Source organism: Centruroides sculpturatus, unplaced genomic scaffold (genome assembly GCF_000671375.1).
Source record: "Centruroides sculpturatus isolate CEXI.00-Female unplaced genomic scaffold, Cexi_2.0 scaffold1014, whole genome shotgun sequence".
Taxonomy (NCBI): domain Eukaryota; kingdom Metazoa; phylum Arthropoda; class Arachnida; order Scorpiones; family Buthidae; genus Centruroides; species Centruroides sculpturatus.
In genome coordinates, this window is record NW_019385381.1 from 122,729 (window position 1) to 148,540 (window position 25,812).

General features: G+C 26.9%; 1 protein-coding gene across 1 annotated transcript; it reads left to right on the top strand.

Moving 5' to 3' along the window:
- Positions 1-1,845: 1,845 nt before the first annotated feature.
- Positions 1,846-25,342, top strand: LOC111638364 (regulator of G-protein signaling 7-like). Its single transcript, XM_023384066.1, has 14 exons — positions 1,846-1,942; positions 13,073-13,124; positions 13,212-13,321; positions 13,432-13,480; positions 13,660-13,724; positions 13,842-13,918; positions 16,997-17,078; positions 17,894-17,980; positions 18,048-18,109; positions 18,230-18,343; positions 22,422-22,625; positions 22,695-22,913; positions 22,986-23,204; positions 23,413-25,342. The coding sequence occupies exons 2-14, from the start codon at positions 13,076-13,078 to the stop codon at positions 23,594-23,596; spliced, it is 1,521 nt and encodes a 506-aa protein (XP_023239834.1). The 5' UTR covers positions 1,846-1,942; positions 13,073-13,075; the 3' UTR covers positions 23,597-25,342.
- Positions 25,343-25,812: the final 470 nt, after the last annotated feature.

Here is a 25,812-nt window from a genome sequence, read left to right on the forward strand (position 1 = left end):
GTCCATGTTGATTTTTATCACAGCTATTAATTGACTTCGCTCCATTTAAATTAAAACCAATAACGATTTCTCACTAAAATATTCGAGCAATTATTTAAATTTTTAATTACGATTTATATTAAATAATATCTATTAATTAATACTTTAAATTTTTTTTTTAATATTATAATTGTAGTTCTATTCATTATATAATCTTACTTATATGTAATTAAACTTAAGAACTGTCTGTGTTGAGAAATATTTGCAATCATTTGAGGATCCTTCATATTCTCCACATCACAATCACTAATAAATTCAAACATCATTCACTTTAAATGAAGAGAGGATGGAGATGCTTGAAATGACAGGAAATCTTGAGAGTAGCTATTCCTTGTATATCCGTCACGCAATTAATTACCAAGGTGATAAATAGTAAAACTCAATTTTGTCCATCCATTTAATTATCTGATAAATACTAATTTTATGCCTTTAGGTCTAGTTTATCACTTTATAACTTTATATCTTTAATTAGACTACATGGAATTTTTCCTTAATTCGATAAACGTTTTTATATTTAAATCAGCAAAAATTATAATAATTTTTTAATCATTTATTTTTAATTTTTAATGAATAGAAAACGATAAATTTATTTCATCGATAACCTTATTTGACATACGAATCTAAACGACGAGGAACTTAATAATAGAGATGTTAATTATTAAATCATAAAGACGAATTTAAATAGCTTCAAACTAAAATTATATAAGATCATCATATACATAATTAGGCTACATCTAAAGTAATAAACTTAATTTTTATCTATCAGATTGTAGTACATTGTTCTCTGTACAAAGGACAGGCAGTCATAATTAAATACAAATATTAGTTTCAAACTTTATATACCTTAAAATGGAAATTTTGTAATGTTCTTCGGGCACGAAAAGAAAAGTCAATAGTAAAACCAAATTTAAAACTTTTCTTTAGGGCTGATCAGTAAAACGAAACGTAATGGAATCGGCGTAACTCAGTAATACACTTTGAAATAGTCAATTACAGTTGAAAAAAATGCATTCTCGTGATTAAAACGTGTTTCATTTTAAAGGCACGCTGATTTTTGTTAAATTAATTATAATTAATATAAAATATCAATCATAAACAATGAAAATACAATACAATTCAATTCAACTTTTTATTGTATTTTAAAAATTACTTTGTTACAAATGATTACAATCTTTGTAACAATCAATCAAAATAACGAAATATGAATCATATAAATTTATTATAAGCCCTACTAATATATATATATTCATAGATTAGTGTCTTATTATTAATAAAGAAGATATCTGTAGTTTCATTCGCGATTTCTGTAATAACTTAATTATAATTAATAATGTAAAAAAAAAATGTTGTAAGAAAAACTTACATTCAATTCAAATTTCACTTCTCTACAATATTAAAATAATATTTAAGTAATTTAAGTAAAAGAAAGAAAAAAAAAGTCATTTTAAATTAAATTTTTTTCATCAAATTATCCATNTTTGTTCTCTTTCTCTTGGACATTCTCTTGCATTTCTTTACATTCTTTAAATAAAAAAAAAACCATCATGAATAATCTATTGTTTTCTTCTCGTCTTCTATGTCTAAATCTCAATCTCCCAGTCCTATCAATCAGTCTTCTATTCCCGAAACTCAAACTTGTGATATAACTTAAATTTCACCTTTATTCTTTGTATTTCTATTCCAGTTTTTTTTTCTTTTAAATATATAAATTCCCGTATGGATTGAGAATTCTTTGTGGATAAGATTTAAAATTATTTTAAGCCTGAAGAATACTTACAGAATTTTTTATTTTTTTTATTTTTACAGATGGAAAAGCTGATCCGAGAAATGCAAGATTCTGACATGGGCGTTCCTGTGCGAAGTCAGAAAACATTTCTCAGTTCAATTCCCTGCGCATTTTTAGGTAAATACACAACTTTATTATTCTTATGTCTATCGTAGCGTATTCTCGTAATGTTTACAGTAGCATAACTACCATTAAAGTAGAAAATCAATGACATCCCTTATTAAGCAAAGAGAGAAGGCTAATAAAATGATAGATGACATGCTGGCTTCTATTCTTTTCCCGCTAGAATGGTATCAGTATTTTAGTTACATTCAATAACTGCTGGAAGCCGTTTGGAAGTGACATGCACGTGTCTTGATGGACGTTAATGTTTCGGACGGCAGGAAGCTTTTGATTTTCACTCATCTTCTTTTTTACCTCTAATCCCGTAGAAAGATGATAGTATAACTTGTCATAAACTGCTGCAAGTAGAAATGATCCAGTAGAAATGATGGATTAATAAAAGAATTGAACAAACTTACAAGAAATCGATTGGTTAATATTGAAACATCTATTCTTTGCCAGGAAAAGTAATTTCTGTATTACTCAATGGCCCGATTTTTTTATTATTATTAAAAAAGAAATAAAATAATAATATATAAGCTTATGTAATTAAAATTTTTTTATATATTTTTTTCTATTATGCTCCAGTGTTATAAAACTTGATTACTTCGTAAAGCTGTCTTTTGAAGAGTATGAAACTAGTAATGATTTTTTTAATTTTGAACTTTTTCCTTTATTAATTTACGACACGCAGACTTTATTTTCAGTTTAGATCATAATTATTTTTGTGTTCTTCATTTTATTTATTCTGTCGAGAACGTGAACAGTCGTGAGGAAATTATTAAATTTTTTTTTTTAATCGAAGTAACAATATTGACTTTGTAGTTAAAAAAAAATAATTTTTTTTTATCTTCTTATTTATTTTTCAAAAACAATGGTGTTGACTTTATTAAAATCTGTATTATAATATCACTGTCAGACTCCCTTTTATAGTAAGAAATTGTTATTGACAAGATTAAATGATCTTTGAATATATAAAATTTAAACTTTAATCGTGTTTCTACAATAAAATTTTTGTGATATATTTTATTATTATTATTACTATTATTTTAAAATGTTTAAATTAACATTCAATTTTATCAAGATTTACCTTTCTAAATTTAAAATTATTCTAAAAATATTAACATTTCTCTCGCTTAATCTCTTATGTAAAAGTATTAAAAAACAAAGCAATAATATAAGTAAAAAAATGTTAAATATTTATATAGAGCATATAAATATATTTTATATTATTTAAGTATAACATTATACAGTCAACAGAGGTGCTAGGATTTTTACTCTTGGAGGGTGGACGTGGGGTGTTATCTGCATATTTTATCATCAATATATTTTTAAATTTAACAATCGATTTTCAGTAGCTTTACATTTAAAAAAATCTCAGTATTAATGGCTATTTTAAGTACAGGATTACAGATTTTGCTTTCCATCATTCTAAGATTAGTGGTAATTTGGCATTAGTGACTAATCCACCAAATTCGAACGATTAATGCACTAATCTCGGGCAAACACGGCGAAGATTTGTCTTAATTCGCGGAATATCTACATGAAAACGAAATAATAGAAAATTACTTTCGAATTCCTCTACGATCCAGTCCTATTAAAGTACAGTATTAGACGACCAACTATTTATCGAAAGACATAGACTCTAAAAGAACTCAAACACCTCTTACCTTTACATAATACAAGAAGAAATCATATCACCTCTATTGTAGTTACTGATTAATTTACGTTTTCTATGCAAGTGGAAACATTTATCGTGAAATGGGAGAACCGACAAACATCGAAATCAAATGTATGTTGGATAATTAAAACTGTGTCTAAAGCTTTGGGGAACCTTACAGATAAGTGCATCGCATTTACATACGTTTAAATTTGCCATACGTGTGCCGGGCTGTGAACGGCTCGCGTATTTGTAAAATCTAAGTGACTCGTACAACATGGAATTCATATAACACGGAATTATCTACAGTGTTATAGTGGGGGTCTACCGTATCATTTTGAACCATTATTGTAATGTTTATAAAGTAATTAAATATTTGAATAAGACAGAAAGTTAGTCTTTATAACGGTTAACTGACTTTTAGTTCAATCCTGAATATTATAAAATTGTTTTACATTATGCTTTAGTAATGTTTTTATGGCCTTGTAGGCTTACTAGACCTAAAAATGTATCCAAGAATTAGCATTTTTCAAGGATTAAGAATATATAAATATATACGAATTCCAAATTAATGTAATTTATAAAAAAATAAAGGTTAATTTAAAACTTGTAACACTTTTTTTTTATATGAATTATAGATTGAAAAAGAAAACAGTAGATTTTGAAATACTGTTATAATAACAAAAAGTGGAAAAATTCGAAAAGAAAAACATCTCAGTCACACCTGTTAGCGATCTTTTTCTTTTCTTTTTTTTAACTTTTGTCAAAGTTTTGATGATGTGACAGAACTTAGAGATATCTTCACGGTTTATTATTTTTTCTCTATTTTTGAAAAGTGTAGCAGTCATTTGTTCGTCTTTTCGGCATTTCTTCCTGTCAGAATTTTAATAAATGCTTACGATGTCTGGCACAATACATCTACACACTTGTACGCGCGCTGTTATTATCTTATACAATACTCTTACAATTAAAATTAATAGTTATCATCTGTTAGAGACAGCGATTTACTTGTATAGTACATTATTAAGTATTATAAATACAGTATAGAAGTAAATTAGTTTTAAAAACTCTTACTATTTTAACGAAAGTAGAAGCAAACTTTTAAAGTAGTTATTATCAACAGAATTTAAAGATTTAAATCAAAAGCTTGATTATATATATATATTTTTTTACTTTTTCCTTCCCCCTTTGTATACAGTAGTTAATAACCAATGGTTTTTCAAGGATATTATAGATTAAGAGGATACTATTATTATTTTTTCTTTTTAATTGAACATTTGCCTGGAAGATACAACCATTATTTGAGTTAAAGCTTGTTTGAGAAACAAAGTAAATACAAAGTAATAAAATTAATTATGTTTACTGTATTTAATTGGTAAAAATATTTGCTAATAAATAGTTTATAAAATATTTTATAAATTTTTAATATAAAGTATGGGCACATATTGTGTATCAATACGTCTCCCCATCAATGTATAAACGTTTTTACTTAAAAAAAAAGAGCGTGCATATTTACGTTGATCGTTTTAGACAGTACGAGGCCCTATACAAGCGTGTACTTGCGAGTCTTCTATTTTATATAAGTTTATTACACAATACTTAATGTTGTATGATCATGGATCTTGATACTATTGAATTTCGAACGTTTTATAACCCATTTTTATAGGTTTTAAAGCTACAGGAGCAAAATTGACTGGCGCTCTCGTTCTTGAAAATCTCGCCCCATCCCTCACATGTCAAATAGTGGTCCTGGACGCCTTCCTGAAATTTCATTCTTATAATCACCAAGCCCTTTCAAATGTATTTGTATTTAATCTTCAAATAAATTTTGTTTTTTTAAATTTTCTTATGAAGAATTTCAAGCAACGTTAATAACATTTGTAGAATTTTTGTTAAATTAACAAAATCGTGACTATTTATTAACTTTACTTAATATGACATTTACTTAATCAATCAAAACGCACTTAAATAGAAGTTGTTCTGAAGAATATTAGACACTGCAATCTCAGGTGAGTACAGTACTGAACCCATCATCTTGTGCTCCTTTCCATTTGGACAAATGCTTATCACAGCCTGAGCAACTAGAATCACTACCTGGACAATACCCCAGGTAGTTATTACGTTAAATAAGGCTCTGAAACTATATGAAGACTGAGTTATCGGAAAACATATCATCGAGTATGAGATCCCTAACTCCATGCCTTAGGCTTTGCCTAGGATCTCTTGCTTATCCTATACTATTCTATTGAATAGATCTATTCCTAGAACTACCATTACACATCGAAAAATAATTGTGATTGCTGAATATCTACGACATTTAAATGCTATATTTATTCATTAAATAGAATTGTAATCGTCACATACTATTTCATTCGTTAATAGATTTAAATGTCATTCGTTTCAAGTACTGGCTGTCAAGTATTGACAAAGACAAGTCCATGTTGATTTTTATCACAGCTATTAATTGACTTCGCTCCATTTAAATTAAAACCAATAACGATTTCTCACTAAAATATTCGAGCAATTATTTAAATTTTTAATTACGATTTATATTAAATAATATCTATTAATTAATACTTTAAATTTTTTTTTTTAATATTATAATTGTAGTTCTATTCATTATATAATCTTACTTATATGTAATTAAACTTAAGAACTGTCTGTGTTGAGAAATATTTGCAATCATTTGAGGATCCTTCATATTCTCCACATCACAATCACTAATAAATTCAAACATCATTCACTTTAAATGAAGAGAGGATGGAGATGCTTGAAATGACAGGAAATCTTGAGAGTAGCTATTCCTTGTATATCCGTCACGCAATTAATTACCAAGGTGATAAATAGTAAAACTCAATTTTGTCCATCCATTTAATTATCTGATAAATACTAATTTTATGCCTTTAGGTCTAGTTTATCACTTTATAACTTTATATCTTTAATTAGACTACATGGAATTTTTCCTTAATTCGATAAACGTTTTTATATTTAAATCAGCAAAAATTATAATAATTTTTTAATCATTTATTTTTAATTTTTAATGAATAGAAAACGATAAATTTATTTCATCGATAACCTTATTTGACATACGAATCTAAACGACGAGGAACTTAATAATAGAGATGTTAATTATTAAATCATAAAGACGAATTTAAATAGCTTCAAACTAAAATTATATAAGATCATCATATACATAATTAGGCTACATCTAAAGTAATAAACTTAATTTTTATCTATCAGATTGTAGTACATTGTTCTCTGTACAAAGGACAGGCAGTCATAATTAAATACAAATATTAGTTTCAAACTTTATATACCTTAAAATGGAAATTTTGTAATGTTCTTCGGGCACGAAAAGAAAAGTCAATAGTAAAACCAAATTTAAAACTTTTCTTTAGGGCTGATCAGTAAAACGAAACGTAATGGCATCGGCATAACTCAGTAATACACTTTGAAATAGTCAATTACAGCTGAAAGAAATGCATTCTCGTGATTAAAACGTGTTTCATTTTAAAGGCACGCTGATTTTTGTTAAATTAATTATAATTAATATAAAATATCAATCATAAACAATGAAAATACAATACAATTCAATTCAACTTTTTATTGTATTTTAAGAATTACTTTGTTACAAATGATTACAATCTTTGTAACAATCAATCAAAATAACGAAATATGAATCATATAAATTTATTATAAGCCCTACTAATATATATATATATTCATAGATTAGTGTCTTATTATTAATAAAGAAGATATCTGTAGTTTCATTCGCGATTTCTGTAATAACTTAATTATAATTAATAATGTAAAAAAAAAATGTTGTAAGAAAAACTTACATTCAATTCAAATTTCACTTCTCTACAATATTAAAATAATATTTAAGTAATTTAAGTAAAAGAAAGAAAAAAAAAGTCATTTTAAATTAAATTTTTTTTCATCAAATTATCAATCCATTGCCATTCCAATAATTAATTTCACAACCATTAATTAAAAAGAAAAAAGATTTTACATTAATCTCTGCGTAAACGAATGATGGTCTTTTTCTTCAACTTGTTTTTTTTTTTAATTTCTTACATTTACTATATTTTTGCTAATATAGCACCGTAATTATAAGTATATTAATTATTTAAAAACTAACGTTCGGTTTAAAAAAAAAAGTAAATAGATCTAATTGAAACAACAATTTATACAGAGAAGCCAAAGATCAGTTAATATTATAAAGAATAAATTTCTGTCATATTCAAATCGTGTTTTTTATCGTATTTTTTCCAATTTTGTAAAGTAAAAATACGTTTTATAAACACAGTTTAGGGTTTAAATTATTAAAACAAAACACCCTGTTAATTGACTTTGAAGACATCCTTTTCCAATTAATTTTTCATTCATCTTTAGAATTTTGGTTATAATTCTTTGTATAATTTATCCGATTTTTACTTGTGTGATACAAATTCGTAATTACCAGTCGACCCTCCTATAACACTGTTGATTTTTCCGTTTTATATGAATTCCTTGTTGTACGAGTCACTTAGATTTTACAAATACTGTGAACAGCTCACGTATTTGTAAAATCTAAGTGACTCGTACAACAAGGAATTCATATAAAACGGAAAAATCAACAGTGTTATAGGAGGGTCGACTGGTAATTACGAATTTGTATCACACAAGTAAAAATCGGATAAATTATACAAAGAATTATAACCAAAATTCTAAAGATGAATGAAAAATTAATTGGAAAAGGATGTCTTCAAAGTCAATTAACAGGGTGTTTTGTTTTAATAATTTAAACCCTAAACTGTGTTTATAAAACGTATTTTTACTTTACAAAATTGGAAAAAATACGATAAAAAACACGATTTGAATATGACAGAAATTTATTCTTTATAATATTAACTGATCTTTGGCTTCTCTGTATAAATTGTTGTTTCAATTAGATCTATTTACTTTTTTTTTTAAACCGAACGTTAGTTTTTAAATAATTAATATACTTATAATTACGGTGCTATATTAGCAAAAATATAGTAAATGTAAGAAATTAAAAAAAAAAACAAGTTGAAGAAAAAGACCATCATTCGTTTACGCAGAGATTAATGTAAAATCTTTTTTCTTTTTAATTAATGGTTGTGAAATTAATTATTGGAATGGCAATGGATTGATAATTTGATGAAAAAAAATTTAATTTAAAATGACTTTTTTTTTCTTTCTTTTACTTAAATTACTTAAATATTATTTTAATATTGTAGAGAAGTGAAATTTGAATTGAATGTAAGTTTTTCTTACAACATTTTTTTTTTACATTATTAATTATAATTAAGTTATTACAGAAATCGCGAATGAAACTACAGATATCTTCTTTATTAATAATAAGACACTAATCTATGAATATATATATATATTAGTAGGGCTTATAATAAATTTATATGATTCATATTTCGTTATTTTGATTGATTGTTACAAAGATTGTAATCATTTGTAACAAAGTAATTCTTAAAATACAATAAAAAGTTGAATTGAATTGTATTGTATTTTCATTGTTTATGATTGATATTTTATATTAATTATAATTAATTTAACAAAAATCAGCGTGCCTTTAAAATGAAACACGTTTTAATCACGAGAATGCATTTCTTTCAGCTGTAATTGACTATTTCAAAGTGTATTACTGAGTTATGCCGATGCCATTACGTTTCGTTTTACTGATCAGCCCTAAAGAAAAGTTTTAAATTTGGTTTTACTATTGACTTTTCTTTTCGTGCCCGAAGAACATTACAAAATTTCCATTTTAAGGTATATAAAGTTTGAAACTAATATTTGTATTTAATTATGACTGCCTGTCCTTTGTACAGAGAACAATGTACTACAATCTGATAGATAAAAATTAAGTTTATTACTTTAGATGTAGCCTAATTATGTATATGATGATCTTATATAATTTTAGTTTGAAGCTATTTAAATTCGTCTTTATGATTTAATAATTAACATCTCTATTATTAAGTTCCTCGTCGTTTAGATTCGTATGTCAAATAAGGTTATCGATGAAATAAATTTATCGTTTTCTATTCATTAAAAATTAAAAATAAATGATTAAAAAATTATTATAATTTTTGCTGATTTAAATATAAAAACGTTTATCGAATTAAGGAAAAATTCCATGTAGTCTAATTAAAGATATAAAGTTATAAAGTGATAAACTAGACCTAAAGGCATAAAATTAGTATTTATCAGATAATTAAATGGATGGACAAAATTGAGTTTTACTATTTATCACCTTGGTAATTAATTGCGTGACGGATATACAAGGAATAGCTACTCTCAAGATTTCCTGTCATTTCAAGCATCTCCATCCTCTCTTCATTTAAAGTGAATGATGTTTGAATTTATTAGTGATTGTGATGTGGAGAATATGAAGGATCCTCAAATGATTGCAAATATTTCTCAACACAGACAGTTCTTAAGTTTAATTACATATAAGTAAGATTATATAATGAATAGAACTACAATTATAATATTAAAAAAAAAAATTTAAAGTATTAATTAATAGATATTATTTAATATAAATCGTAATTAAAAATTTAAATAATTGCTCGAATATTTTAGTGAGAAATCGTTATTGGTTTTAATTTAAATGGAGCGAAGTCAATTAATAGCTGTGATAAAAATCAACATGGACTTGTCTTTGTCAATACTTGACAGCCAGTACTTGAAACGAATGACATTTAAATCTATTAACGAATGAAATAGTATGTGACGATTACAATTCTATTTAATGAATAAATATAGCATTTAAATGTCGTAGATATTCAGCAATCACAATTATTTTTCGATGTGTAATGGTAGTTCTAGGAATAGATCTATTCAATAGAATAGTATAGGATAAGCAAGAGATCCTAGGCAAAGCCTAAGGCATGGAGTTAGGGATCTCATACTCGATGATATGTTTTCCGATAACTCAGTCTTCATATAGTTTCAGAGCCTTATTTAACGTAATAACTACCTGGGGTATTGTCCAGGTAGTGATTCTAGTTGCTCAGGCTGTGATAAGCATTTGTCCAAATGGAAAGGAGCACAAGATGATGGGTTCAGTACTGTACTCACCTGAGATTGCAGTGTCTAATATTCTTCAGAACAACTTCTATTTAAGTGCGTTTTGATTGATTAAGTAAATGTCATATTAAGTAAAGTTAATAAATAGTCACGATTTTGTTAATTTAACAAAAATTCTACAAATGTTATTAACGTTGCTTGAAATTCTTCATAAGAAAATTTAAAAAAACAAAATTTATTTGAAGATTAAATACAAATACATTTGAAAGGGCTTGGTGATTATAAGAATGAAATTTCAGGAAGGCGTCCAGGACCACTATTTGACATGTGAGGGATGGGGCGAGATTTTCAAGAACGAGAGCGCCAGTCAATTTTGCTCCTGTAGCTTTAAAACCTATAAAAATGGGTTATAAAACGTTCGAAATTCAATAGTATCAAGATCCATGATCATACAACATTAAGTATTGTGTAATAAACTTATATAAAATAGAAGACTCGCAAGTACACGCTTGTATAGGGCCTCGTACTGTCTAAAACGATCAACGTAAATATGCACGCTCTTTTTTTTTAAGTAAAAACGTTTATACATTGATGGGGAGACGTATTGATACACAATATGTGCCCATACTTTATATTAAAAATTTATAAAATATTTTATAAACTATTTATTAGCAAATATTTTTACCAATTAAATACAGTAAACATAATTAATTTTATTACTTTGTATTTACTTTGTTTCTCAAACAAGCTTTAACTCAAATAATGGTTGTATCTTCCAGGCAAATGTTCAATTAAAAAGAAAAAATAATAATAGTATCCTCTTAATCTATAATATCCTTGAAAAACCATTGGTTATTAACTACTGTATACAAAGGGGGAAGGAAAAAGTAAAAAAATATATATATATAATCAAGCTTTTGATTTAAATCTTTAAATTCTGTTGATAATAACTACTTTAAAAGTTTGCTTCTACTTTCGTTAAAATAGTAAGAGTTTTTAAAACTAATTTACTTCTATACTGTATTTATAATACTTAATAATGTACTATACAAGTAAATCGCTGTCTCTAACAGATGATAACTATTAATTTTAATTGTAAGAGTATTGTATAAGATAATAACAGCGCGCGTACAAGTGTGTAGATGTATTGTGCCAGACATCGTAAGCATTTATTAAAATTCTGACAGGAAGAAATGCCGAAAAGACGAACAAATGACTGCTACACTTTTCAAAAATAGAGAAAAAATAATAAACCGTGAAGATATCTCTAAGTTCTGTCACATCATCAAAACTTTGACAAAAGTTAAAAAAAAGAAAAGAAAAAGATCGCTAACAGGTGTGACTGAGATGTTTTTCTTTTCGAATTTTTCCACTTTTTGTTATTATAACAGTATTTCAAAATCTACTGTTTTCTTTTTCAATCTATAATTCATATAAAAAAAAAGTGTTACAAGTTTTAAATTAACCTTTATTTTTTTATAAATTACATTAATTTGGAATTCGTATATATTTATATATTCTTAATCCTTGAAAAATGCTAATTCTTGGATACATTTTTAGGTCTAGTAAGCCTACAAGGCCATAAAAACATTACTAAAGCATAATGTAAAACAATTTTATAATATTCAGGATTGAACTAAAAGTCAGTTAACCGTTATAAAGACTAACTTTCTGTCTTATTCAAATATTTAATTACTTNCCTATATTTTATCGTGCTCTATTGGCAAATAGAAAAAGATTCTAAATTGTTCCTCTAGGACAAATTTTTGTTCGTTAAATCGAGAGTCTACTGTATTTTGATAAGCTAGTGTATATATATATATATAAATGCCAATAAGTTCAACTTAATATAATGTAAACACGCCTTTTATTTCTCTAATCAATTTGGCACAAAGAAATTATTATTAGATTTAAACAATTATGTGAAGAAATCTAATTTGTCACGAATATTATTATTATTATTATTATTTTGATCCGTCTGTAGAGATATGTGAAGTAATGAAAAAGTTTTTCCTTATGAAATAATGTGAAGACAACAAAACTGCATTATGGAACTTGATTTTTATCTTTATAAAATGCTTTTTTAAAGTAATAATTTAGTAATAAAGATGAAACTATTTCTTTCCTTAAAGGCTTTATAATTTTAATTTTTTAAGATGTAGAAATTAAATGAAAAGTATCGCAGAATATTAAGAGTTAGCTAGATTTATTATTCATGCCAATTATTAATTAAAGTAAAGTACAGTAAAGGGATCGAACTTCCAAAACTTCTCATCTAAAGGTAAAAATATCTAAACCACGTGCGATTTTGAATAACTATCGTAACAAATAATATAATACTTTATAGCGAATCATCGACTTACTTATTTCATTCTTGTTATAAATAAATGATTAAATTATTGTTTTTGTAATCTCATCTTTTTTTTTTTCAATAAACGTAGGTTATGGATGTGGTGGAATGGCTGATGGATAATCTTCAGATTGAAGATACAGGTACATTTTTTTAAAAAAATAATTAAAAAATCTATGAAGAATAATTTTAAAAAAATTATTTTATAATAATGATATTTATTTTTATAGCGGAAGCTTTACATCTTGCTAATTTACTTTGTCAGCATGGTTATTTCTTCCCCGTTAATGACAATAAACCATTAACGATTAAAGATGACAGCACATTATACAGATTTCAAGTAAGATTTGTCGTAATTTTTATTAAATTTACGTATGAAATTTTTAAAATCGTATGTCTTAATAACATTTATTCATAACTTGCAATAAAACTTATTTGTTTTTCCTGTAGACTCCTTATTTTTGGCCTTCTCATCATCAACCTAATAATACAGATTATGGTAAATTTTATTATTTCGATTTATATGTAATTAATATTAAAAGCTAAAAATAATTTTTACATTAAATTTTCAAATATTTTTAATACTGTGTATTTAAAAATTAATTCACAAATATTAGATAATTATATAGATATTTATTAATACATTTATATTATTATATACGTACCTTTTTTTATTAGCTATTTACCTTGTCAAACAAACAAAGAAAAATAAGCAGAAACATAATTTAGAAGAATATGAACAGGTAAATTTTTAAAAATTATAAATAAACATTGATACATTATTTATTTATTTAATTAGTTCATACATTTATATTTTTTATACATGTATATGTTTTAAAACTGATCAACTCTTACTTTAGGAAGCATTAGCAAGATTAAAGAAACTATTGTGCCACAAATGGGAATTTATATGTCTTCAAGCAGAAGAACAGGCAAAGTATGTATAACTATTTTAAAATAACAATAACTAAATGCATACCTTTAGCATTATTATCTATACTGGGTTATTATTATTCGTCCTGGCCTATATCCCAGATTATTTGGGGTCAGCCCGGAATGTCAATTTACGCCACGTTGGTCTATCTCTAATTGTTTCTTCATCCACTCCACAGTCCAGCATATCTGTTTTTACACATTCAATCCATCTCTTCTTAGGTCTTCCTCTACCTCTATCTCCCTGTACTTTCATATTTAGTGCCTTTTATTATTATTATTATTATTATTACGATAAAGCACTAGTGTTTCTGCTATTTGTGTTTGTCACAAAGCTACGAAAATGGCAAACACAAATGTCCTTTTTTGAAATATTTGAAGATTTCTACATTCAACGATGAATGATTTTGTTGCAAACCCCGACTGAAACTTAATGATCCATAACTACAAGCGCCTATTTATTTTTCCTATATCGAAAAACTATTTCTATATCAAAAGCAATAAGTTTCTAAAAATAATGACAAATGAATCCTTGTAGGGTTCTTTCCATTGTAAATAATATAAAACACACTTCATTCGTTCTTCAATGTTGATAAATAATAAACATCATAAAACTGATTTCAAAAATGTATTTTTCTTGCATAATAATAATAATGACACAACGAAATGATTTAATCTACAATTTCATTTATCTAATTAATAGCAAATTCCTGATGCGAGACTAGATAAATTATTTTTAACATATATTTCCATTATAATGAATTATTTCAGTGTTGCAACATTACATTTCAAAATTCAAAATACGGAATTTACGTTATTACGAGTAAGATAATGTAATCGTGTATTAATTTACATTATTTTATATACAGTTTATCGTGTATTTAAAACTATGTATTTGATTTTTTTTAACAAAATAAATATTAAATTTTTTTTTAACCGTAAAGAAGTTGCCATGTTTTTTTTTTTTTTTAAATGTGAATTCTGGTACATTCATTGTGAGAAGTTATTTTATTTAAACACGAATGGATTATATTCTATCTTCACGCATAACTTCTTTAGTATTATTTCCATTTGTCCCTTCCATTGTCAACTCTTTTCCTGTTGATTTTGAATGGCATTAATGGTAATTCTTCTTCAAATTAGCATGTAATGAGGAAATTTACATATGCTATTTATGTATACACGACAAAATATTTATAATTTAACCAAAACTGATACACAATAAGCCCTCGATTTCACGGCCTAATTGGGGGAAGGAATGTCCACTATTGTCGAAAGTCCCTTAAATCGAATGCGTTTCAAAAACATATTAATTAATAATGAATTTACAAAGTACATTATTTATACTTATACATTTTAATGCATTAAAATGTGTAAGTATAAATAAAATACTACTATAATGCACTGTATATTTGAGTAATTTTTACTCATTGAGTCATTGACCTATATTTTATCGTGCTCTATTGGCAAATAGAAAAAGATTCTAAATTGTTCCTCTAGGACAAATTTTTGTTCGTTAAATCGAGAGTCTACTGTAATTTGATAAGCTAGTGTATATATATATATATATATATAAATGCCAATAAGTTCAACTTAATATAATGTAAACACGCCTTTTATTTCTCTAATCAATTTGGCACAAAGAAATTATTATTAGATTTAAACAATTATGTGAAGAAATCTACTTTCAAATACAAGTGTTATAGAAATTCAATTTTAATAATAATATTGCTACGTTGAACACACTTAAAATCAAAATTATCTTTGAAAATCGATACAAAGAAAAAACAGTAATTTATTAAATATTGTGTTAAAAACTTACACAAACTTCTTTGAAGATCAATATTTTATTTACTAAATTTTCCAAATGTTAAAAGTATTTTTCAAACGACTAAAATAATTACGATTCATTCGCATAAGAAAGAAAATTGAATGTTTTAATTTAGGACAGTAATTTGGATATTGTAAATGATCAATTGATAACAACAGTTTTCAGCATCTGAATCCAAATAAATATTCGTACTGAGAATTAGGAGAAACTTATTTGTTCATAGTTTTGTTTGATTTTTCGATTCTAATGCTTTAATCACGCGAAATGATTGTTACATTTCACAAATCCCCATGGTGCCGTCCTTATAACGTTTAATTTAGTTTTATTGTTTATTTAAACAAAATTACAAGTGACTAATTAAAGTAATATGCAAATTATAAGAATTACAATTATCTCGGAAACGGTTGCTTCTATCGAAACTAAAATATCTTCATAGCAATAGAGTTTGGCATACTTATAAGTATACTATAGTATATTATTACATAAACTATACTATTATTTTACAATTTAGATGCATCTGCATTAAAAAGAAAATGACTAAATGCTTAAAAATGATCATTTATCACGCTGAAAAAAGCAAAAATGTCAGACAAACTATCAAAGATTAATGTTGTATATATTTAATTAAATCGGTCTTAAGTATTTCAAATACAATTAAACCTTTTCTCCGAAGTTCTTTAGGGTTTCATACCCACGTAAAGTTAAACGCTTCGAAGTAATTTATGGAAATACAATACAGACGTCATCGTTGTCTCCTCCTTTATACATTGGACTATGTGATATTTCTAATAGTCTTTACAATTTTTTTCAAATAACTACAAACAATATATTCATCCGTTCCCATGAATTGTTTCTCATCATTCTATATCAACAGACATATGCATTATGTACCCGGTACTATTTAAAACTAATTACAACTCCTGTACAATATTTGTGGATGCTTTTATGATATTAAAAACACTTGATATTTATATTAATGTATTCATAAACTCATGCCTGAGATGCATCAGTTTACGAATACATTAATGTAAATATGGAGTGTAAGGAATAATTAAATAATTAGCAAGATACAGTTAAATTTATATTTGCTTCTTTCAATTTTATTTCTGTATCTATTCATAAAACATAGTTTACATTTCATTTATGTATTGCTTGACTTTTAACAAGTGACGATTTCATTTTTTAATATTATATAAATTTTTATACAAAATGTCAACATGAAATTTTAAAATGTTTTCGTTTTTATATCAGTTTATTGAAAGAAAGGAAGAAAACGGACAAAATTGTCTTAGAAAGTCAAGAGAGAGCGTATTGGCACGTTCACCAGCCTCCTGTATGTATCAGTATTGTTCTGTTTGTTCTATAAAATTTTAATTGTGATTTTTATGTTGAATATTATCATAATGATTTTCTGTAACTATTAAGAAACCATTGAACAGCTGGTAGTTGGTCGTGGTTTCGTGGCCAGCCTATTGGTAAATAGGAGCCAGTTTACTATAAAAGACATCTTCGGCAGATAGTCCACGTGTCGCGTTGTCGTATACCAATAAAATAAATAAAAAGTTTTTGAAAAATGCTTTTATATTTTGTCAGTTTCGGCGCCCGATTCAACATTAATTACAAAAATAATTCTTTGGGGTTCATTTTGGCGCACCCGATGTCGGTGTCCTTCTTCTTCCCTTTTAATTACGCCACTGTATTTTATGTTATACTATCGAAATTTAAAGAATTAATAATACACTTCGATGATTTTTTTCTAGTGAAAGAAAATCAGTAATGAATTCATCCAGTAATAAAGATTGTTCAACTGGAAAAAATTTGTAATCAGAGAAATACGGGTATTCTTTTAATTCAAAGTATTGAGGAAACATCTATACCAGGAATGGCGAACTTTTTGAGTTCGCGTGCCATATAGTAAGCATACTTAACATTAAAAATGTTTGTGCGTGCCGAAGTTTTAATTAAAATAAATGTAAAGAAGCTGATTGAAAAAGACAGTCTGATACGTTGTGCCACGAGTTCGCCGGCTCTAGTCTATACCTTTTGCTTATAGAATTTCGTTCGTGATTTAAATTTGTAAATTGTTACTACAACAGGAGAAAATTTTTTGAAAATGATCATTATATATAAGAAATTAATATATTTCAGCCTGGTTGTATTAATTGTTTGGAACAGAGTCCAATTTCGAATAAGAGAACTAAAAGGAAGAAAACAGTCAAAGATTTAAAGTTGGAGGTAATATATTTATTCATTTAAGGTTAAATCTTGATATTAAATTGCAATTATATATTCTTTTTTTTAGATAGAAATGTTGAATAATAATTTGACAAGATCTAGATTTAAAGTCTCTCAAGCTGTTGAAAGGTGGGACATAGTTATGATCAGATTTTCTTTAAATTTTCAAGGCAATTATTAAAACTTTTTAAATATTTTCTTAAATAAATTATAGATTAAATATAATTCTACATCGATTTCTATTTTTAGTTTGATTCATTGGTGGGAATCTTATTCCGAATTTGACCCCTTTCTAACTCCTGTTCCGCCAAGTAATCCCTGGGTAACGGATGACACAACGCTTTGGACAATCGATGGCAGGGTGTAAGTTCCTTTGTTTTATGCATTATAAAATATAACTTTTTTTACAAAACAAACAAAATTTTGTTATTCAAACTAATAAATACCAGAGTTGTGTTCCGTGCGTGTGAATTTGACTCTACTAACACACTATAGATGTAAGTAAATAATGGAATACTTCCATACTTCTTTTTTCAATACATAGCATGTAAAATGAATAAGTTAAGACGAACTGAAATTAAGAACAAAAAAAGGCTTCTTTGAAGAGGTATTAATTGGGCTGTAATTTGAAAAACTTGTAGAGTTAGATAAATGAAAGACGAAACTAGATATGGAAACCTTAGGGGCAGGAGGCCCCGGATTAACTATATGATGCAAACCGGAAGTTACTTTATTTCAATTCAAACGTTTCCCCTGAAAGAAGTTAGATAGATGACCGGCACGACTCGATTGCTAAATGTAAAGCATGATGTACAGGAACAAGACTATTAACAGTGAAGGTAAAGAGCATATTTAATTTAATTAACGCCTCGACCTCTCAAACAATCAATTTTGGTTCAATGTGAGTGAGCGCTATTAATGATATAGCAGACATACCATCTGAATTCAATTTCCTGCTAAACGCAAATCTGCATATCTTGTCATTTTGGTAATTGCGACGGTGATTCAAGTTTTGAGCTCAGCGAGATTTGTAAAATGAACTCCAATTTTTAAACTCCAAAAGAAAACATCGAGGAGTCAAATATGGGGACATGGCCAAGTTAGCGGCTGCTAAACCAATCTTACAACGTAGGAAATGCGAGGTCCCGAATTGGGGATATCCAAATGCCAGGATTTATCGTATGTGGGGTGAAGGAAAGTGAGGCAGATAGCTGCAGTGACAAATAAAATCCGTTTATTTATACTAAGTCTTACAATCTAGTACGTCTCGTCAACTGTAGGCGCTGGACTGTAGAGTCGATGGCCCCGACTCTACACTCGGATTTCCCGACACCATAGAAGCATCTCGACTGACCGCCAGGTCAGTCGAGATGCTTCTATGGTGTCGGGAAATCCGGTGATCAATAGTGAAAACCAGAAGTCCAAGGCAGGATGGTATCGTTAGGGATGAAGACAAGGCAGATAACTTCACAACAGGAGGCAGAGGAAAGTCCAGTCAGATGACTTTACAGTCGGAAACTGGGAAAAGTCTGCATAGTTAACCTCACAGGGAAAAAGTCTGCCTTTGTCCTTCAGATCCAACTTTTAAAAAGATTCTCTTCCCCTGATCTCTAACTTTCGATTGGTCGGTTTGCTGTATTTAGACAGATAACAGACCATTTCGGGCTACCAACGGTTTAATTCGACACTGTGATTCATTCGATCAAGGGAAATTAATCGCACCTTGAAATTCCTGCTCGTATTTAAGCGTTTCGAAATCTTAAGTCTAACACATGATAACCTTTTAGGGTTATTTAAAACTTATTTTTTCTTTCTCTCGACTAATTTTATTATTTCTAGATTTTATTTACGTTTTTCTTCCACTTTTTACCAGCGTTAGAATCAAACCGATTCCTGATTTGACACGTGTTAAAAATATAAAAATATTTTTAACACGTGAGCTCGAGTATCGCTCGGGGCTCAGAAATATTGTCATAGATCGTCGAAATTCGAGTATGGTGATCGCAAATATTTCAGCAGCAGACAATGCGGGTTTACGTGCGACACGATGTCAATTGCTTTTAATATTCGTCTAAATCGGGTTTAACTACGCTGTGCATGTAATTTTGAACAATGTATAAGATTACTCTTCTATTTTTTTTTTTTTGTTATTTTAAAATCTCGTATTTCAAACACGTGTAATTTGAGAATCCATTATACTTCATCGAATAGCTATAGTATACTTTATATCGAATAGCTTTTTTTTTTTTTTTACAAGATTTAAAATGAATGCCAAACAATTGCAGTATTCACTATTTTATAAAATTAGAAATTTGATTTCTCAACAGTACATTCAAATATGTTGTTTTTATATCTAGTTCCATAATGAAGAATTAGCCTATTATTACTATTGGTATTAAAATTAGTAAAAATTATAAAAAAACAAATCTTTTGTAATACAAATAAGTACAATATATTCTAAAACAGACTTTTAATTATTTTTTTTTTCATTTTTAATTTAAAATTTGTTGCTTTTGAAAATCTTCACAAACAAAACCAAATGTATTGTAAAACATATTTAAATACTGAACTAAAATATACTGCATTATTGAAATAAAGAAAAACTATAGTTCTTGAAACACTTTTTTCCAGTTGTACTGTAACTTTCATATCAGATTTATCCATTTATAAAACTACTGTATTTCGATTTTTTAAAATGTTTTTATTGAATAAACCATGAGAATTTTGCAAGATGCATTTTATAAAAGAATTAAAGGATAAAAATTCTTCCAACCTTTTCTATTGACGAACTTATTGCATTACTAAAATAAAATATTAAAATGTTATAAAATTTAAATAATTAATTTTCCCCCCACAACTATACTTCTGTTTAAAATACCATTCACCTCCCATACACACATTTTTCTTAAAATTAGCATGATGAAAAATCCAATAATTTATTGCTAGATTCAAGTAACCAGGGGCTTAGATTCTTCCACTATGATTAATTTCATGATGGAAGAAATTGAAAAGATTAATATAAAATAATAACCATCTTTAAGTGATATAATATAATAACTACCTAATTTATTTTTATGCAATAACAAGTGAAACAATGAATTTCAGAATGAGGATGTCTACTATAAACTAAAAAATTCCACTATAAGTTAGTAATAACCTGAAATCCTCAATCTGAAGAAAATACATATAGTCTGCACACATTTAGTATGAATCATCATTATCAGGGTGTTTACCAATGAGCAAAAATTAAATCTGAGTACATTGTTGTCAGTATATTTTAAGTATTTGTCAGAAAATTTGGAATACCATTGGAACCAATTCACAAATCCTCACAGTATAAAATTTATGCTTAAACTTTGTGAGTTAGCAACATATTACATGAAATAAATGATGGATTGCAATATTTTAATAAATAGTAGTAGTAAAATACCAATTTGTGACAATATAAGTGAATTTATAATATATAATATTAAAATACATATTTTAAATAAAAACTAAGAAGTATGTTGCTGGGAGTAATTCCTTGCAAAGTTACACTGGTTAAAGTTGTGAATCTAAGCCATTATTAACTTGTTATTTTTAAAATAAACATTACAAATAAGCCAGATTTCTCTAAGTACTATACATGTTTAATGTAACGAAATTCTCCAAAGTGCAATACACACTAGTAATATAAGGCTTGTCATAACTTCAGAAAACAAGCAGGAAGCACCTTACACAATTTTGCTAAACAGTAAGGGTTTTTCAATAATTTTCCAGCCAAGTTCATATTAGAAACATATTGTAATCTCTTCTCAACTGCAAGATTTCCTTCAGTCCTTTGTATGCATTTCCAACACCCAAGCCAATGAAAATGAAATGAACTTGCAAATGTAAATGGTTATTACTAATTTAACTTTCCCAGCTGTGTTATATATAACAGAAGGAAAGTATGGCCCAAGATTTTTACATTTTTGGACTCAGGACCTTTAAACATAATACAGAAAAAAAATTTCCCAACATTTTTTGCTTGTATGGATGTTAGTGAGGAGCACGATTTTGTTCACGCACTTTGAAGTACTACAGTCCTAAAAACTAGTCTATGTCATACTTCCAGATTTTTGTGAGATCTTGTTTGTGAAAGTTAAGAGTTGTTTTGAATTTGCATAAAATAATGTATTTGGACAATATGGTAGCTTATAATGTGTGTGCCAGAAACCCCTGACAGTTTTTAAATTTTAATTTGCAGGACATGAAAATAACATTTTGTAAATGGCCACTAAGATATAACAATGTTACACATTCCTTCTTCATAAAAAAATGTACACGTGCAAAACTATAAATATTTATCCTTTCCCTTCAAGTGTTATTTTATTTTAAAAACTGTCAGGTGTATCTGGGTCCTGTATAAAATGCTCCAATCTATTGAAAGTTTATAATATCAAAACTTTATTTTTATTAGAGTGGACCCTCCAACAGAGAAACGTGTCAAAAAATGGGCAATATCATTGGAAGAAATGCTCTCAGATCCAAGAGGAATGTATGAATTTGAACAATACTTACGTAAAGAGTACAGCTATGAAAATATAAAATTTTGGCAGTCTGTGCAAGATTTACGACATGGTTGTCAAACAGAAGTTAATGAAAAAGTGAAAGAAATATACGAGTAAAGATTTATTTATTTATTATTTAACAATATATTTTAGATAATAAAAAAGAAAATTATTCTTTACAGTGAATTTCTCTCTCCAAATGCACCATGTGAAGTCAATTTGGATAGTAAAACAATAGAAATTACTCAAGAAAGAATGAAGCAACCAAATCGTTATACTTTTGATTCTGCTCAAATGCATGTGTTTTCATTGATGAAAAATGATACCTATCCTAGATTCATTCGATCTGATCATTATCATAATCTTATTGTGAATGCAGTACAACCAAGTGCTAAGAAAAAGTAAGTAATTCAAAATAACATAAAACGAAGGTAGTTTTAAAATTTCTAAATATTTTAATGTAAATAAATTAGATTTTGCAACTTTGGCACATCAGTGAGAAAAAAATCTGCACCAACACCTAGCACAAGCACTAAGCACAGAGGTAGTAGTGGTCAGTTATCAGGAAGCATCATAGATTTAACCCCAGGTCTAATGGATAAAATGAAATGGCCCTTTTGCGGAAGGCACTCTCATAGCACAAGTGATTTGCACGAATTAGGAACTCCACACGATAGAACTGCATCTAGCACGTTAGTAAAAATATTTTATGATTCTATTTTTCTGTACCACATTCTATTAACTAAAAGGTGAGATAAAAAATGATATGACAATAAATTAAGATTTATTTATTTATCCAATTTTTACAGGCATCACTACAGCATTTGATAATCACCTCTATAAAAACCTCAAAGTATTAAAATGAATTATTTTAATTCTGCATTTTTTTTTTCCCTACAGTATGTCATCTCCATCTGGTTCTCATGAACACATGAATGAGGCAGCTCACAGCATGCTTCAAGTTCCTCGTTGGACACACAGAGGAAGCGACAGTACAGTACTGGAAGATCCAAACCTTGGATTATTCTTAGCAGTACCTAGTCAGATTAAGAGTTTAGTAGCACCTTGGGAAACAAAAACATGATCTCAATTTCCATTTAACAAATGCAGACAAGTTATGGATGAAGTATGAGATGTGATATGGACTATTTACTTATTTATTGTGCCAAGAATTCTGTAATGTATATTTTTGTTAAATTAATTTGTGAAAGTGTTTACTATAATTTTATTTGTTATTTTTCCTAATATATGCATAAGGCAAAGCACAAAAAAAAATTTATTTTTTGGCAAAAATCAAAAGATGTATCAGCTACTGAAAAGCAAACGAATAGATTGTTTACTAAGACTAATTACATGAGAGTCCTATTTTAAAACTGTGATTAGGCAAGTCTTCCTTCAAAATATACTTAATATTTAAGATTGCAAATATGACAATAGTCAACAGAAATAAATATAAAATTTAAATTGACATATTTTTATTAGAAACAAGATAAAATTTCTCTAATTGATATCAGCTCCATTATTAAATGTCATCAAGTTTCAAATTTTATAAATGTTAGTGATTAGTATAATAGAATTTTTGAAAGTAAGAAATGTACTTAATAGCATCAACATTTATTTTGTACTGTACATATGAACATTATATGCAGTCAAACAAGTTGCACTTTGATAATTTAAATTATAAAAACATTAGATATGATTGAAATGAAGTTAATTATATTATTATATACACAGATTACTGGTTTATTCAAATAGCACAGCTATTATTTCAAACTACATATATTTTCTTTGCAGTTAGTTCTTTATTAAAAATGGACATTAATTGGATATGTGCAATAAAGTATTTAAATATCTATTTGAGGGCAGTTATTACTTCAGACTAAGACAAAATGTCATTATTATTTGAATAATACCAGTATGCTGTGAACTTATTGTTAATGATTGATTTTGATAGACATATATAAGAATAAAATTAGAATTATAAACACAAGATTGAATTCAATTATTTTGACTGCACATAATATATTATGATACATTCACACAATGTAGTTTGTTGATGTGTTAAAATTTCAAAAAATTAAGATTGTAATCGAAACATTGATTCAGATTCTTTTGTATACAACAGCAATTGGTAGTGTGTTGACCAATATGACAATCTTCTAATGATTGGAATAAATACATATTTTAGATATTAACATTTCCAATATTCAATATATTAAAGAATAAAACTTAAAAAAAACTATTTTCTTTTCAGAAAACTTTTAAAAAACACTAGTTAAATTCTTAATATCAGTGATAATAGTATTCAATACAATTACCACTCATTCCTTTGAGGAATATATAATTTATAAAATGAAACATTTTAACAGTAACTGAAATTAATTAAGAAAATATTTCATATGACAATATTGAAATATTCATCTGTCTAATATAAGACAAAAAAAAATTTAAAAAATGTATAATTTTTATTATAAATTGCTATTCTGAAACAATGAGTGCTTTTAAAAATGATTGTTAAAAATTTTATAATAGCTAAAACTCTTTCTGATAAGGCTATTTATAAATCCATATAGATTTTCAGATCTGTTTTGTCTTATTCTGTAATATATATGAGAATATAAATTACTGCATACTAATTTATTTCAAAATAACAAGATTCATCTAATTACAACTGCATATATTAAAATGAAATTTATTTGAATTAAGCAAATTTATGGTGCAAAGTTTTTTTTTTGGTCTATTCCAAAAACTATGCTTGGCTACAGGAAAAAATTATATTTACTTTAAGTGATTTTATTATAAAATAATTTTTTTTGTTCATTCAATCAAACAAAACTGTCTCTTAATATTTATTCTATTCCTCCAAAGAAAAATGCTTTGTAAAGCAATAAATAAAAATATTTGAATTTAAAAAATACACAAATAGACTTCATTATCAATAATTTTACAACTGACTCCTAAAAATAAATTTCAGAAAACTATTTTACTCAGTTCGGTTCTAAAAACATTTTATTACAAATAGTAATATTTGTATATATATATATTGTTTACATATCATATTATATCACAATGTAATAATTAAATAATTTACTTTGTTAATTTTAATACAGTAAAACAAAATTATATTATTCTTAAAATATAATTTTGCTATGTTTTGGAAATTTAAATTTATATAATACAAAATATTCACTGTTTGCCTTATTTTAAACATTATTTTGCTTAAATAATTTATTTATTCTGCCTCAAAGAATGAATACCTTGTTAGGAATGACTTTTTTAAGTTAAAATGAACACATAGCA

What these genes read in the sequence shown, in the direction of transcription:
- LOC111638364 (XM_023384066.1), top strand. Translation starts at nt 13,076, where the DNA reads ATGGATGTGGTGGAATGGCTGATGGATAATCTTCAGATTGAAGATACA. An exon ending in ACCTAATAATACAGATTATG is followed by an intron (nt 13,481 to 13,659) that starts GTAAATTTTATT and finishes TTTTTTTATTAG; the next exon opens with CTATTTACCTTGTCAAACAA. An exon ending in GATAGAACTGCATCTAGCAC is followed by an intron (nt 23,205 to 23,412) that starts GTTAGTAAAAAT and finishes TTTTCCCTACAG; the next exon opens with TATGTCATCTCCATCTGGTT.